The sequence below is a fragment of the Onychostruthus taczanowskii genome, unplaced genomic scaffold, assembly GCF_017590055.1.
Source record: "Onychostruthus taczanowskii isolate IOZ18803 unplaced genomic scaffold, ASM1759005v1 scaffold1, whole genome shotgun sequence".
NCBI lineage: Eukaryota > Metazoa > Chordata > Aves > Passeriformes > Passeridae > Onychostruthus > Onychostruthus taczanowskii.
Window position 1 is genome coordinate 25,095,594 of NW_024496525.1, and position 16,366 is coordinate 25,111,959.

A 16,366-nucleotide genomic window follows, 5' to 3' on the forward strand; every position below is an offset into this window, starting at 1 on the left:
CAGACCCTCCTGGTCCGCTCACAAAGCCGCAGTAACTGCTTAACCACTGCCCCAAACAAGCCTACAGAGGAAACCCAGAAAGAAACTTAACCCGGTCCAGTTTCTGGGTAACATTCTGGGTTTGTGGAAGTATTCCTTTAAAGGCTAGTTCATGAAATAGCTATAAACACGTGGATTCCACACCACACACAACAATAACATCATAAATGATTTTTGCATAGTTTATTCTATAGTTCTTCCTCTCCTTTCCACATTAGGGAAGAAATTTTTCTCAACGCTTATGGACTAATGGAATTCCTGAACACATATTAATCGTGTAATTAAATCAACTTCAAAAAGTAACACCAGAAATTAAACTAGCACTGATGAATTGCAGATGTCCTTTACTGTAGTATCCTCTCAGGGTAAAAACCATATTCCTGTTCTTTCAATATGTAAGGTAAGATGATGAATCAAACAAAAATGTCTTCCTTTTCATCATCAGCTTTTATCTCCATGTTGCTTCTTCACCAGGCTTCAACTCCCTGTGCAAAAAAAAAAAACCAAAACAAACAAAAACCAAGAGGGAAGAGACTAAAATTAGTATCTTTCTTTCTAGAATAATTATTAATAAATGTACTTATTTGTGTTAGTTTATATTCAACAATACCTTCATTGTGAGATTCATGTAAAATTTTAACTTTCCTTGCAATTGCTGTCAGTTAAAAATCTTTCCATACTGATAAACTTCCTCCTTTCTTTCAAAAGCTTCAATGGATTGAGTCCTCTGAATTTCCATTCATTTAAATGGAAGCACAGAACAGCTGAATTCTAAGGAGTTAACAGACTTTTAATTGGATCCTAAATGAAAAATTCTACTTCTTTTAAATATAATAATTCATTGCTTTAGTGGAAAGAGAGGTGTGAAAGAAGAAGGGATTTTTACTAGATGCTGACATTGCAGCCCAACTTCACTAACAAATACATTAAGAAAAGTGCTAATGTACCAATGGGGTAGATTATGTCAAAAGCTTTCTTTCTTACTCAAAATTAATTTAGGTGAGGCCAGAGTTGGAAGAAAAATCCACTGGCAAACTGATAGCACTCCTACTATCAGTGTTTATGCAACATGACTTTTTCCCCTCTTCATTTGTTAACCTGATGATCTAATACAGAATTAGAACTGACACAGATGAGTCAATGTCTGCAGTTCTCTGATGTAAATACTCCCTGAGGAGTCAAGAGCCAGAAAACCCAAACTGATCAGTGCATACAATGACATAATTCAGTGAAGATATAGCAGCATGTATGTTAATTTTCAAGAACTTGGTAATTATTTTTAAGTACCAGACATTTATAAGAAGTATTTGGTTAAAAAGCACTGTGATAATTTTAAATTTAAGAGCGAAAATTATAACTCCAGCACCATGTTTCCTGCTGAAGTTATAGAGTCAAAATAATAGTTTCCATATTTCATGACCAAGAACTTGACATTTCATGACCAAGAACATGACAGTAGCTAATGATCCTTTCTTTCATGAAGATAGCTCCTAAAGATTCCATTTTCAGAGGGTATTACTGACCTAAAACACTTCATGAATGCTTGATATTTTTAGGCCTTTCTTCCCCTTTTTTGGTTACATTCATAACTAAAAAAGAACTGAGAAGCACTTTGAAAAATAACTATATATGTATATAAGAGGCATCATAAAGCAGACCTTTTATACAATAAGCTCTTGTTTCTGAAGGCAGACAATCTTTCATCATTCCATCTGTCCAAATAGCATCCAATCACAAATCCTAAGGGAACAAGGATGTGAACCCAGTGTTCACGCACAGCTTGGGCGAAATTCACCATGACTGCTAGAAAGAAAAGCATAACAGGTAAGAGGTACTAATAAATCCACACTTGCAAACTGTTGCATGCTTGGCACCTTTACTCTCACTTATTAGGATTCTACAATGACATAATACACGTGAGGGCTATCAAACACTCCCTAGGAGACACATGCTGTTCTCAAACCCATACCTGGGTTTCTTAGAAATAATCCTAACTGTTCACCATGGGAAAAAGAATTTCATCCTAAAACAGGACAGAAATAGACACATCTCTTTAATTTACTCATTAAAGCAACTCTACAGAAGTTTGCTGCTCTGTAAAACCTTAGGAACACTTTCATAGCCTAAACTCCTGTAGGACATTTTATTATCTGTGTCAAGTATCAAAGACAAGTTGTATATTTAGTGGGGAGCTGACAGATAAGAAAGGACAGTTCTGAAATAAGGAAGAACATTTCTAAAATCACAGAATGACAGAATTATGACAGCTGGGATGGACTTCTTGAGATCATCCAGTCAAACCTCCCTGCCAAGGCAGGATCACCTGCAGCAGATGACACAGGAACACATCCAGGTGGTTTTTTAATGTCTCCAGAGAGGGAGACTCCATGACCAGCTGTGCAGTGCTCTGTCACCCTCAGTTTATAGAAGTCCTTCCTCATCTTGAGGCAGAACGTCTTGTGTTTTAGTTTATGGGCACTGCTCCTTGCCCCGTTGCTGGGCACCAATGAAAGAGTCTGGCACCCACCTTTGAGGTATTGACAGGCATTAACGAGATCCCCTCGCATTCTTCTCTTCTCCAGACTAACGAGCCCCAGCAAACCTTTCCAACCCAACCAAAGCCTTCCCGACTGGGGGCTTACACGCGATACCGGTGAAGTCTGTCACACACAGCCAAGGGCTCGGAGCCCGGCCGGGTCCCGAGGGCGAGCCCCGCTCCCGCCGCGGCCGCTGTGGGGCGGCCCCGCAGCACCCCCCGCGGGACCCCCGGGCCCGGCCGCGGGCTCGGGACACGGCCCCACCACCTCCCGGCTGAGCCGCCCCGGCCTGCCCGGGACGCCGACCGCCCCTCCAGCAGCAATAGCGCCATAAAGCCCCAGGGCTGAGGGGCGCTCCCGCCCGCCGCCGTGCCCCGGCCGAAGGGGTAGGGGACAGGGCGAGGCGCTCCCAGGGAGGTCCGACCGATCCCGATCCCGATCCCGATCCCGATCCCGATCCCGATCCCGATCCCGCCCCACGCGCGACCCCGCCATTACCGCTGCTCGCGCCAGCGCCGGGACCCGCAGCGGCCGCGCCAAGGGCACCGGGAACGGGCGGGCCGGGCGAGACCACGGGCGGCGCAGCGGCGGGGGAGGAGCGCCCTCCCCCCGGCGGGCTCGCGGTGGTGCCGCCCGCTACCCTTCCGCCGGCTGTCCCTCCTCCCCGCCTCCCGCAAGATGGCGGCGAGCGCGGCGCGGGCTGGGGGTGGTTGAGGGCGCAGGTATCGGCTTTTTCACATCATCCTCCTCTTCCCCTTGTTCTCGTCTCGGACTGGAGTGGGCGCAGGGCTCGCCCCCGTGACCCCTTGCCCGCCCGGCGAGAGGCCAGGCCCGGGCCCGGTGCGGCGCTGGAGCCCCGGAGCCCCGCGCGGAGCCCCCGGCCCGCCCGCGCTGTGTCCCTGGTCGGGCAGGCCCTGGGTTTGAGGGGTCGCCTCTCTGGATGTGCCATCTCTGGGTGCCCCCATCCAGCTCCGTGGAGCTGCTGTTAACTGCGCTGCTCCTAGGGATTCTTAAAAAAATTATTCTTAATGTATATTGTAGAAAATTAACCGCACCTCTTTGTAATAAGACCTGCAAGAGTAGAATGTTAATATCCGAGACTTAATTGGAATCGAGCAGCTGTACTGAACAGTATTAACACCGTTAGCCTGCATATTTTCAGGAATATGTGAAGCTAGATTTCAGTAAATTGAATTTTTCTTTGTGTCAGTCAACGAAACATTTTGTCCCCCATTCAGATTAGTTCTTTTGGAGATTAAACACTTGGAGAGGAAAATGACATCGATTATCAAGTTGACTACGCTCTCGGGGGTGCAGGAGGAATCTGCCCTCTGCTATCTTTTGCAAGTAGATGAGTTTCGTTTTCTTTTGGACTGTGGCTGGGATGAAAACTTTTCTATGGATATTATTGATTCTCTGAGGAAGTAAGTAGTTCAGCTCATACACCTACTTTTAAAATAGGGCTTGGTCTATCTAGAAAGTTTTCAAAGTTTCATGCAGTGGTATAATGTGTGCTAAATGCAGAATTGTTCATTTGTTTTGTTTTGGGTATATTTCACGTGAAGGGAATCACACTGCTGAAACATTTCCCGCAAAAACTTGGGATTCTTGTCAGTCCAGTGAGTTGTGTCTCAACTGTAATTCTCAAACTGTTCAGTTTTTGTTTTGGTTTGGATGATTTGTTTTATTGTCATAAATGTGACACAGTTTAGGGGAGACTGACCTTGACTCTCAGCTAATTTGGAATTGTTAACTAAGTTTTTAATAGGAAAGGAAGCCTTCCAGCAAGCGGGCTGAAGACAAAGCATTTCAACTCATGGGTCTTGTTTCAAGTTAAATAGACTGTTAGGAAAACACCTTCTGTCAGGACACCAGCCCTGCAAAGGGAAAAAGCCCCTCCAAAATCTATCTAGACTTCAATACTGAACTTCTTCAGGTGTACAGCAAGGAGCTGTGCTGATTGCGTTAGGACTGAAACATGGAAATTTGGGAGAGAAACTGTGCTTTTTGTTATGGTTTTGTAGCATTGAAACGCAGTGTTTGAAATCTTTTAAGTGAGGATTGTTAGGTACTGAGGATAGTTTATAAAATTTTTCAAGTGTCTTATCTAAGAAGCAATTAGATAAAATTCCCTTTTTCATAACAGCCATCAAGAAGAATGGCTGTGTGCCCCACTTACTATGCAAGGGAACAAAAAGCTGTCAGTTCTGCTTGTATTTTCATTTGTTACATGTGTTTTATGCCCTCAAGTTTTTTAGTTATGATATGTAGAAAGGTTTTAGTCTGAGTTCTAATTTTATGCAACACTTTGCAAGGAAAAAAAAAGTTTGTAAGAGTAATAAAATCCCCCAAAGTGATGTGCTACTTTTCTTAAATGATATGTTTGATATTTTCTATATTTAAAGAAATATATTTTGATTTGATCTTTATCAGTTTAAGGATTGCTGTGTCTTTGGTCCTGTTACTTGGTCACTCTCATCAGAAGAAAAGTTGTGTCTGTTTTGGGGTGCATAAGCAATTTGTAGCACATCTGTACTCATAATATTCTTGGTCCCTCAGTTAATTTACTTTCTGCTGTCCACTTATATACTAAGGTCTTTCTCATCTGGAGTTTGATGTGAAAGTTTCTTCTTCAGATCTTCAAAGTTATGCTTTCTGAAGTTACTTGTGTTTTTAAGTACTTGAACATTAGGAAAGACCTGTACGCTTTAATTATGATTTTGAAAACTGCCAGTTCCTGAAGGGTTTAAGTTTTGTAGTTTGGTGTTCAGACTGTGTATGTATTCTCAAAACAGCCCTAGCAGGAGATAGACAAAACCATACAGAGCTCCTTTCAGTGGCTTTTGTTGACCCTCTTTTTATAGGCATGTACACCAGGTTGATGCTGTTCTTCTTTCCCACCCTGATCCTCTACACCTTGGTGCACTTCCATATGCAGTTGGAAAAATGGGACTGAATTGTGCCATTTATGCAACTATTCCTGTATATAAAATGGGACAGATGTTTATGTATGATCTCTACCAGGTATGTTTAAGTTGGTGCTTTCATCCACAACACCTTTGATATGGTGGAGTGTTTGAATGCTCTGTACCTCTTTGTTTGTTTTAGTCCCGCCATAATACTGAAGATTTCACCCTCTTTACATTGGATGATGTAGATGCAGCCTTTGATAAGATACAACAGCTGAAGTTTTCTCAGATTGTGAACTTAAAAGGTAAAGTTGTCACCAAAGCCTCAAGACATTATTATTAGTGAAAGGCAACAGAGCAGTTAAGAGTTAAAGAAACTTCACTAAAGGGACTGAGTTTTGAAATACTGTGTGTTTTGCAGTGCTGATTCATTAGCCTCATGTCAGTCTGTATCACTTGCAATTGTATCTAGAAATTGATAGAATTTTCACTTAATGAGGAGGAGGTCATGCCAAACAATGTTTAGATGTTTGTTTCTCTTTTGTGTTTTTGTAACTTCTCTTGGAATTTACTGATGTCTGTTAAAAGTGTTTACTTACCTCTGGCTGCAGATACCTCAGAACTCTCCATAGCAATAACACAAGGGAAAGCTTTGTAGAGCAGGTTGCAGAGATGAAGTTACAGCACGTGCATGATTTAATGTGGAGATCTTCAGTGACTCAGATCATAATCAGTGTAGGGTATTGCTGACACCTGTGACAATCAGCAGCTTTCCACTCGTGTTGAATGTAAAGATCAGAAAAAAATAAAAACTCCTCTTGAACAGAGACACGTGCAGGCTGACCACCAGCAGTTTGTCTCTGAAGTGCAGTTTTACAGGTTCATGAATAGTGCTGCCAAAATACCTGCCTTCTTATTTGGAAAATAAGAAGAAGATGTTGTCCTTGAAAAACTGTTGGCCCCTTTTTGATGTAGTTGTAGCAAGGCTATGTCTGGCAATTTTTACATCTAAAGAGCAGTGTTATCATACAACTGTTTTAAAACAACCAACTTCTTTTATATTTAATGGAGGTGATTTGGAAAGACTTGATGGAGGCTTTTAAGACGATAATATATGTTTAATTATTAATTATTACCATGCATTTAATGCAGCAGAGTCAGTGAGTAATGGTTGTGGTGGTCTTGTTTTAATCTGACAAACATACAAGCTGGTATCAATGACAAGGGAGCAACAGTGCATTTGAAAAATGTATCAGGTGCTGAAAAGTTCTCTCATCCCTGACTGCAATACCTTTTCTGAACACCTTTTCTGCTATGATTTAACTTGCATTTGTCATTCTGGAAAGCTTCCAGATTGTATAATTTATATAAGTTTTCCTAGGTAACCTCAAAAGTGAATGATACAGTAAGCATTTAGTATTGCCCCAGAGAAGATCCTGGCTTTCATCATTATGCTTGCTTTCTTGTGATATGTTTTTTATATAACTTACTGTTGTTTATGTCTGTAGTTACAGCGTCTCTGAGTATCAGTGGGAGGTGGAGGGAAGAAGTGATCTTTGCTTTAGTTTCTTTATTCTGGAGGAAATATAAAAGTGAATTGCAAAATATATTGACATTACTGCTTAGATGGGAAGGACAGATATGACTAGTTTTTCATACTTAATTTGATATTTTTCTCAGTAGTAATTTGGGTATTCAGTTGTTTAAAGTTACTATGTCTTGTTCAGAATAATGGATTTTAATATGTGTAATCTACCTAAAATACTGAAAACCTTTGTAGGCAAAGGACATGGTTTGTCAATCACACCACTGCCAGCTGGTCACATGATAGGAGGCACAATTTGGAAGATTGTCAAGGATGGGGAGGAAGAAATTGTTTATGCCGTTGATTTCAACCACAAGAGGGAGATGTAAGTTCAACATAGTGGTGTATAGTTCTTAGCTGTGTTAGCTGTGTGTCATTTAGTGGGTGATAAAGAGGTGTGGAAGCAGAAATGCATTTCCAGTTCTAATAAGACCACTAATTTCATTTGCATCCAGATTAATCAGTTTGAAGCAAGCATTAGCTCTGGGTTTCTTTATTCTATTCGGTTTTATTTATTTGTAAATTTGAAGCAGGAAGCATTCAGCAGCTGAGTAGTTTGGTTTCTGTACATGCAAATATCTGGAATCTAGCTGCCTTATTTTTTCTTGTAAAATAGAAATGCAAAAAAGTGAGATTTTTCCTTTTTTCCACAGCCATCTGAATGGATGTTCCTTGGAAATGTTGAGCAGGCCTTCATTGCTTATTACAGATTCATTTAATGCTACTTATGTACAACCCAGGAGGAAGCAAAGGGATGAACAGCTGCTGAGTATGTATTGTTTGGGCTTCAAAAATATCAGTAATGTGATTTATTAGACACTACAAATTATTTTTCTATGAGAAATTCATTAGCATTTAAACTTAAGAACCCTCATTAAAATGTAACAAGTTTTGAATTACTCTTTTCTGATAATACTGATCCTGTTAGTTAAATGTTTTCCTAACAACAATGAACTATATTTGAAAACAGTGTATTTTACCCAGTATCCTTAAATCTCTTCAGGGATTTTTAAATTACCTTCCTCAGCACTTTCTTTTTTTTAAACTCCATTTTCTGTTGGTTTTTAATAAAAAAACCCAAAAACAAACAAACAAAAGAAAGAAATACCAAGGCAGAGAGATCTTCAGAGCTACTGAGGAAACTCCAGCTCCCTTTAATTTTTGGTGGGAGTGTGGATTTGGATCTCTTTTGAAGTTTCATTTGTTTCTGTGTTCAGTATACTTTTGAACATGATTGCTAGTGTGATATAACAAAAAAAAATCCAAGCCACAGCACGAACCTTCTAACTTTGGTTCAAGTATAAATAGGCTTTTGTTTTGTTTTTAATTCTTCCTAGCTAATGTTTTGGAGACATTACGAGGTGATGGAAATGTATTAATAGCCGTGGATACAGCAGGCAGAGTTCTGGAGCTTGCTCAGCTTCTTGATCAGATCTGGAGAACAAAAGATGCAGGATTAGGAGTCTACTCTCTTGCACTTTTGAATAATGTCAGCTACAATGTAGTGGAATTCTCTAAATCACAGGTTTGTTTTGATTTTAAAATCCAGTTATGAAGAGTAAAGGAACATTTCTGCAAAAGCTTTTCTTTTTAATGGTAAAAAATGGCAAAATACTGGGGGAATGTCCTTCTGTAGTACATGTTTGTGTCTCAGCTCTTTTGATCAAGTAATACACTGTCCACTTTGTGACAGTGGGCATGTTTCTTGATACTGATTTCTGTCTTTACAATAAGACTTGTTAGCATAGTTTATAGTTGTTGAAAAAGAGAACTTAAAGTACTTGTTTCAGTGTTGGTTATGCTCAACATTATTTCTTCACCTGCTAAGAAATACTGAAGTAATCATGGGCATATTGCATCCTGTACTTCATATGAAGCTTGTACTGTTGAACAACTTGTATTTGTGTAGATAACTTTCTCTAATACATATTTTAGGTTGAATGGATGAGTGACAAGTTGATGAGGTGCTTTGAAGACAAGAGAAACAACCCTTTTCAGTTCCGCCATCTCTCCTTATGTCACAGTCTGTCTGATCTGGCTCGAGTGCCTAGTCCAAAAGTTGTTCTTGCGAGTCAGCCTGACTTGGAGTGTGGGTTTTCTAGAGATCTTTTCATTCAGTGGTGCCAGGATTCCAAAAACTCCATAATTTTAACTTACCGCACTACACCTGGAACATTAGCGCGATTCCTGATTGATAATCCTTCTGAAAAAGTTATAGATATTGAGGTAAGAGTTGTTTCTATAACTCCAGGTTTTTATCTGGAGTCCTGTGGGCAAAACTGAACATAATTTCCCTTTGATCTTCTGGAAATGCTTCTAGTGGTGGTGAGAAACCTGAAATCAGTATGTTGCATATTTATCAGATTGTGGATAAATTTACATGAAAATAGGTCTCCTACTGAGAACCGCAAAATGCTTTTTCACGGCGTGGCAAAATTAATAGAGCTGAGCATGAAGTTCCTTTTAAATATTTATTCTTAGACAACTTGTTCCTTTGTGTTTCTATTATAATAGAAAAAAGTCTGCTTGCAGCTGACGTACAAATTACCACATGTGATGGGTTAGTCTTGCTGGAAAATTCTCCCGGTTTGGGTGAGAGGAGAATCAAGTCAAATTAATATAATATATCCCAACAGGATTAGAAGGATAAGCAAATGCTGGAAATTAGGAGATAATTAATTGCTATTCATGCTTTCAAATTGTTTTTAATAATCTGTACACCTGTGTCTACTTCTTTCTGGTGGACATTGTTAATTTATGGAAGTCCCCTGTGATTGCAGTGAAAATTTCAATACTGATGATGCAGCTTTATTTTGGTTTTAGATTGGATTGAAATTAATTGAATTATAGTATTAGATTATTGCTAGAATTCAGTTTATTTAAAGTGAGCTGTACTCAGAAAACAAGAAAAAAAATCTACCGTTGTTTTGCCAGCTAGTATGACCTTTCGGGGTTCTTCTGGTTTGATGTTAATGATAGAAAACTAAAAAATACACTGCTTATCTAAGAGTATTTGCCTTCACTTATTTTTGGAAAGCTTAATTGATTTTAATATTTTAGAAATGCTTTCATTTAAAGTAGACTGTACAAATTGGCACTATCATGATGTCAAGGTACCACATTTTTGCCATAGTCTTGTTTTGTGTGCGATATACAATTTATACTTGCCCTTGGTGCCCAAGGACAAATATTCTTGTCAGCAGCATATAGTAGAAGTATTAAAGTTGTGTCAGCTACTCACAATAACATTAACTTTAATTCCATCTCCAGTTGAGAAAACGTGTCAAGTTGGAAGGAAAAGAACTTGAAGAATACCTAGAAAAGGAAAAACTAAAGAAAGAGGCAGCTAAGAAGTTAGAGCAGTCTAAAGAGTAAGTATGTTTGCTCATTCTGCTGTTACGGTCAGAGTTGAGATTTCTGTGTGATTATTCTTCTCCTTCAACTCTTTTCAGGCCTAAATGAGAATTAGAGTTTCAGTAGCCTTGTCTGAGGGCCCTGAGGAATCAGGAGTGGTTGTCTTTAATCTGTTGTCCCAATAGACCCAGTTTCATCTGCAGTTGGACTGTGAGCTCTTTCTCAGATACATAAACTGTCCTTGGCCTTGGTTAGTGTTATGTCAACTGTTATTTTCTAGTCAGCATGTTTATGTAATATGAAACCTGAAGAAAAAAAAAGAAGTGCTAGGTGTTTTTGGAATGTCATTTCAGGGCAGATATTGATTCCAGTGATGAGAGTGATGCTGAAGAGGATATTGATCAGCCAACTTTACATAAGACCAAACATGATTTGATGATGAAAGGTGAAGGTAGCCGGAAAGGAAGCTTCTTCAAACAGGCAAAAAAATCTTACCCAATGTTTCCAGCTCCTGAAGAAAGAATTAAATGGGATGAATATGGTGAAATTATCAAGTATGTGGTGGTAATGTATACTAACATAGTAGCTATGAAATAAACAAAAACTAGAAGGAATTAAATTCACCATTCTGTCTCTTTTGCAGCATTGCTATATGCTCTTCAAACTGTTAAGTCTTAGACAAAGCTTATGATAAGGATTGAAGCTGCAGAGTGCTTATCCTTGACCTTTTCACTCCAGGCTCTTTTTAAAAATCTTTTGAGATAGAAGATTTTAAATTCTTTTAACCTGACTTTTTTCTGCTTTAAATTTCACTTAAATTTGTGAGGTGAGAAAACACTGTCCATCCTAACAAAATACACTGAATTTGTCAGCTTTGCATAAGGAATACTTGCTAGAAATCCTCAATTTGCTAGTATTTCCTAAGTTATTCAAGTTCTTTAAGATGGGAAGGTCATCTTTTCCAAATCAGCTCTGTTCAAGTATGGAAATATTTGGCAGGTGTAGTAAAATTGCTGGCAATAACAGTTACAAAAAATATTAGTAGTAATAATCAGCACTGTTTGTTTTTATATTAGGTAGTGCTTTGGTTTTACTCTAAAAAGCAAAATACCTTTCATTCTTTAGACCTGAGGATTTTCTAGTTCCAGAGCTTCAAGCAACAGAAGAAGAAAAAAGCAAATTAGAGTCTGGTTTGACAAATGGAGAGGAGCCTACGGACCAGGATTTATCAGATGTTCCTACCAAATGTATTTCTGCAACAGAATCCATGGAAATTAAGTGAGTGACTTTGTTCTTCTCAATTCTAGAGCACTGGCATGGGTACAGTGCAAATTGGGTAAAAGGCTAGCTTGGATATAAGAAAGTGGAAAAGGACTTGATTTTTGTTTATTTTTTTCCTCAACCTAAGCTGTATTTTACTAGTCTTCCTGGGAGCACAGAAGAGTCTTATGGCTCCCAACTCTTAAAAAAATTGGTGTACTTCCTGTCTTATGGAGACACTGGAAGAGATAGAAGAAATTATGTAATAGTACATTAGCATAGATACTTAAGTATGTTTTGTTGAAAGGATAACATATTCAAATATGCTTATTTCATGGATAATTTTTTTTGATAAATATGTAAGTGAATTTTGTGAATGTAGTGTTAAATACACACATGCTAATATTTGACAACTGTATTTTACAGATCCATAATATACCTTGTGCTGTCAGCTTTTGTTGATGTACAATAATTAAAAAATACCTTAACAAAGTATTTTGGAGCACTCAAAGGTTTAATCCTTTACACTAAACATATTATTGCTGGGTTTTTTATTGAAACTAGAGCCAGAGTTACATACATTGACTATGAAGGACGTTCAGATGGGGACTCAATTAAAAAAATTATTAACCAAATGAAACCAAGACAACTGGTGATTGTCCATGGACCACCTGAGGCCAGTCAGGACCTTGCAGAATGTTGCAGAGCTTTTGGTGGAAAAGATATTAAAGTTTACATGCCCAAGCTTCATGAAACTGTAGATGCTACAAGTGAAACTCACATTTACCAGGTAAGGTAGTGGAATTTTTAGTTGTGTAACTACTATGGACTGTAGTAGAGCTGTATGAGCAGAATGTAATTTGTCCTCTGTTCTTTGGGAGAGGAGAGGTGGTACCACCTGTGAGTTCAATTAGCTTTGTGTGATCAAGGCATTAGTTGTGTTTTTCTGCCTTTTAGATAAGCATTCTCCTGAGGCTTATTGTTCATAAGTGTTTGAAAGCTTGAATGTGATGTCAGTGTGTTTTTACCTGAAGTGCAAAAGACAACATTTGTGGCCACAGGGGCATCAGTTTGCTTTATTGAAGTATGTACAAATTTATAATGCCTATATTTAGAATACCATTGTATACCAGCTGCAGTTGAGGATTCTCTTTAGAGTCTCAAATGGAGCCTTAAGGAGCTAGAATAAAAAAATGCTTCATACTTAAATAGTACCTAAGAGTGAACATGTAAAATTAGGAACAAGTTAATGATAAAAACAAGTAAGATACCCATTCCCCCAAAAAACTTAATATGATGATTATTGGAAAGTAAGGTTATGATAATGTATTGCTGTGTGTTAGCCATGAAAATTAAATGCAATATATTAAGTTTTGAATAAGAAAGCTGCAATAGCTTGTGTGAATTATGTGAAAATTGTGTATGTTCGTAATTTAATTTTTGAAGTTGTTTAGAGGGAAGTCTCTCACAAACATTTTTTTGCAGCTGTCCTTTATTCCTTTGTTCTTTTAAAGTTAATAGAAAAACATTGGTAGAATTGTTGAAAGAGGTACTTCTGTTTCTTTCCAGAGAAGAATCTGTTATCCTCTAGAAAGTAGAAAATTCCAGTTATTATAAATCATCTAGTTATGGCAGCCTTAAAGCAGTTTGTTTTCTGCTTGTGGTTTGTTTGTTGTTGGGATTTTTTGTTTCTTTTTTAAGGCTATGAGAGTTGCTAGTGTGTAAGAAATGACCCAGGAGAAGTGCAGTGGCAAAGTTGACTTTGAAAATAATAGGTGTGAGTGAAGTGTCAGTGTCACAGTGTCGTTTGAGTGGGCTGTGCTGCGCATGGGTGGGTAGCTGGTGGTTCTTTCACATGGTTGCAGCCTTGATTGCACTATGGGAACCATGGACCTTCTAATGTGGATAACAATCTCTAAGAGTTAGCTTTATTTAAAGGATTAAAGTCCCAGTGTCCACCAGAGGAATCAGGGTAAAGGCATTTAAAAGTCTCGTATTTACAACATCCTTTCTTACAATAAAATAGTAATTATAATTTTTTCGGAGGATTGAAATTTGAACTATTCATCAGCAACCTAAATGTATCTATAGAAACATCCTCTGAATTTGCTAGGACCAACTGGGGAACAACTTGGCTGTAAAAAAGATTTCTGGTTTTAAAAATAAATGATTGTTCTTACTGTAAATTTAAGTCAAGTTTGCAGTTCTATAGGTTCTTTTTTAATTTTAGCCAAGATGAGAAAGGTGTTGATCTCTGCTGCTTTTTAAGTTGTGATATGAGTGTTACATATATTAAATTTTAAAGTATCTTGCCTTGGTGATACCAGTTCCATCCTTTCTCTCCACAAGAGTGCATGAATCAAACCAACTGAAAAGATGGTGAAGAGAAACTTGCTAATCTTTAAAACTTGAAGTAAGACCTCTGTATTTTCCATGAAACTAGCAGTACTTTTATTTTTGTGCAACCCAGGTCAGGTTGAAAGATTCTCTTGTCAGCTCTCTTCAGTTCTGTAAAGCCAAGGATGCCGAGTTGGCTTGGATAGATGGTGTTCTGGACATGAGGGTTTCAAAAGTGGATACTGGAGTTATTTTGGAAGAGGGAGAGTTGAGGGAAGATGAAGACTTAGAAATGCAAGTGGATGTGCCTTCTTCAGACTCGAGTGTGATTGCACAACAAAAGGCAATGAAAAGCCTCTTTGGTGATGATGACAAGGAGATGTGTGAGGAGAGCGAAATCATTCCGACTTTGGAACCTCTGCCACCTCATGAGGTACAGAAATGATGCTGCTCTTTTATGAAGACCTTTGTATTCATTTGTGTTTTTCTAGTGCTTAGAGGTTGATACTGTGATCTTACTCAAATGAAAGCCTAACTGAAACTGGGTTTTTGGGCTTTGTTAAACCTGGTGCTGTTCTTTGTTCAGCTTTTACGCTTTTCAGTGAGGATGATCTTTTGCATCCATTAACCATATATTTATGAAATAAGATTTTAATTAGTGTGTGTCATATCTGTAATTAGTACATGCAGATAGAGAAAGTCAGTTGGTGTTAGTAATTTCAGGATTTTTATTACATTTTGTTGATGCTATGGAAGATACTTCATATACTTGAGATACAGATCTTTGACATTCATACATCTGCTTCTATAGTAGTGATTTGAGAGTTTATTAAATTTATCTTTTCTATAAATTTACCATAGCTCTTAAACTACTTAAACTTAGGAGATAACTATTTTATCTTTCTGTTGAATTATTCCAGTACCTTTTAATCCTGGAGATGCTTTTTAAGATTCTCTGTTTCACAGTCCTAAATGTAGTCTGTTCTGGGAGCTAGAGAATTGTGGAGACAGCTCTAAAGTCTGTTCAGACTCATGGCAGCCCTCATAGCACCCTGTACTCATCAGCAGTACAGCTCACCAGAGCTTGGTCCCTGGCATAGCATGGTTTGGAAGAGGGATCTTCATTGTAGCTTTCTATTTGTCTTCAATATGTGAGCAAAGAAAAACCTTTTGCTTTTTGTGATGGGTAACTTCTAAGGCCTTTCTGTCCTCAAGATGTATTGCTGCAGGTGAACAGAAATAGAAGCAGTTTAGAGTTCTGTAGTCTTGGCCACAGTGCTGCCAACACAATAATGAGATCTTTGGGAAAATGGAAGGTGTCAAATAGAAGCAGTAAAATTGTGTGTGTTGTTTTAAAGGTTCTTGGGCATCAATCTGTGTTTATGAATGAGCCAAGACTGTCTGACTTCAAGCAGGTTCTCTTGCGGGAAGGCATACAAGCTGAATTTGTTGGAGGAGTGCTTGTGTGCAACAACCTGGTGGCTGTCCGCAGGGTAGGTGTTCTGTGTTTTCATCTCTTTGAGAAATAATATTATAAAATGATACATATTATTTTAGTAATAAATAAATATTATTTTAGTAATAAAAGAAGTTTGTCTTTAATGTAAAGATAATAAATTGAAACATGTCTTTTGTTTCAGACTGAAACAGGGCGTATTGGATTGGAAGGCTGCCTCTGCCAGGACTTCTATAGGATAAGAGACCTTTTATATGAGCAATATGCTATTGTCTAAGAAAAATGCTGCAAAGGTGTTTTCACTTGAACTTTTACAGACAATGGAGGTTTCTTCCATTTCTGACTTTTTGTAGTTTTCTAATTTATATGGGAAACCTAATTCATAAAGAACAGTTAGCTGCCATGAACATGTGAGTAACTGCTACTGTTGTTCATAAATCTGTTGGTGCATTCCATGTAGTTGACTCTTCAACTGTTACAACTTGGCATCTCCCACATAACACATTATAAATGAGTTTATGATTATGAATGCTTCTCAGTAGGGGTTCAATTTGTCAGGGTATGTTTTGGTTTCACAGATTCTCTGTCAGAGAGTACAAAACATGTAAAAATCGTTCTTTTGTTCTAAAATAAGATTGGAAAAAGAGCTTTGGTTTCTTTGGTTTTGTTTGTTTTGGTTTCTGTGTGGTTGTTTCTGGTTTTGGTTGCTTGGGAGTTTTTAAGTAAGTTTGATTTCGGGAACAGTCTCAAGTATCTCCCTCTTTTGTTTTTAAATTGAGGTTAGTTGAAGTACATTATTAACAGCCTACTTAAAGCTAGACTGCTTAAAGTTTCCCCAGTGTTAATCTGGCTGCATGTGCTGTATCTGTTCCGTCTTACTGATTTGTTC

General features: G+C 38.3%; 3 protein-coding genes across 4 annotated transcripts; 1 reads left to right on the plus strand and 2 right to left on the minus strand.

Annotated features, from left to right (window-relative positions):
* Positions 1–207: 207 nt before the first annotated feature.
* Positions 208–3,228, minus strand: NDUFB1 (NADH:ubiquinone oxidoreductase subunit B1). 2 transcript variants are annotated; one of them, XM_041396250.1, is made up of 3 exons: positions 3,075–3,228; positions 1,698–1,842; positions 208–524 (listed from the first exon to the last, which is right to left on the minus strand). In XM_041396250.1, exons 2-3 carry the CDS (start codon positions 1,835–1,837, stop codon positions 488–490), a joined length of 177 nt encoding a protein of 58 aa, XP_041252184.1. In that variant the 5' UTR covers positions 1,838–1,842; positions 3,075–3,228; the 3' UTR covers positions 208–487. The 2 variants fall into 2 exon arrangements, with proteins under 2 accessions (XP_041252184.1, XP_041252192.1); XM_041396258.1 differs by having other exon boundaries at positions 1,698–1,839; positions 3,075–3,201.
* On the minus strand, positions 1,853–3,161 carry LOC121331632 (translation initiation factor IF-2-like). The gene is made up of 2 exons (XM_041396237.1): positions 3,051–3,161; positions 1,853–3,014 (listed from the first exon to the last, which is right to left on the minus strand). Exons 1-2 carry the CDS (start codon positions 3,069–3,071, stop codon positions 2,703–2,705), a joined length of 333 nt encoding a protein of 110 aa, XP_041252171.1. The 5' UTR covers positions 3,072–3,161; the 3' UTR covers positions 1,853–2,702.
* On the plus strand, positions 3,224–16,126 carry CPSF2 (cleavage and polyadenylation specific factor 2). Its single transcript, XM_041396226.1, has 15 exons — positions 3,224–3,298; positions 3,815–4,000; positions 5,441–5,600; positions 5,685–5,790; positions 7,266–7,395; positions 7,724–7,839; positions 8,408–8,595; positions 9,006–9,296; positions 10,341–10,441; positions 10,778–10,978; positions 11,550–11,702; positions 12,249–12,474; positions 14,155–14,454; positions 15,380–15,514; positions 15,662–16,126. The coding sequence occupies exons 2-15, from the start codon at positions 3,852–3,854 to the stop codon at positions 15,752–15,754; spliced, it is 2,349 nt and encodes a 782-aa protein (XP_041252160.1). The 5' UTR covers positions 3,224–3,298; positions 3,815–3,851; the 3' UTR covers positions 15,755–16,126.
* Positions 16,127–16,366: the final 240 nt, after the last annotated feature.

Excerpts from the sequence above, each read along its gene's own strand:
- NDUFB1 (XM_041396250.1), bottom strand. The coding sequence starts at position 1,837 with ATGGTGAATTTCGCCCAAGCTGTGCGTGAACACTGGGTTCACATCCTT. Across the intron at positions 525-1,697 it reads AAGAGCTTATTGTATAAAAG|GGAGTTGAAGCCTGGTGAAG; the intron begins GTCTGCTTTATG and ends TTTTTTGCACAG.
- LOC121331632 (XM_041396237.1), bottom strand. The coding sequence starts at position 3,071 with ATGGCGGGGTCGCGCGTGGGG. Across the intron at positions 3,015-3,050 it reads TGGCGGGGTCGCGCGTGGGG|CGGGATCGGGATCGGTCGGA; the intron begins CGGGATCGGGAT and ends CGGGATCGGGAT.
- CPSF2 (XM_041396226.1), top strand. The coding sequence starts at position 3,852 with ATGACATCGATTATCAAGTTGACTACGCTCTCGGGGGTGCAGGAGGAA. Across the intron at positions 10,442-10,777 it reads AAGTTAGAGCAGTCTAAAGA|GGCAGATATTGATTCCAGTG; the intron begins GTAAGTATGTTT and ends ATGTCATTTCAG. Across the intron at positions 15,515-15,661 it reads ACCTGGTGGCTGTCCGCAGG|ACTGAAACAGGGCGTATTGG; the intron begins GTAGGTGTTCTG and ends CTTTTGTTTCAG.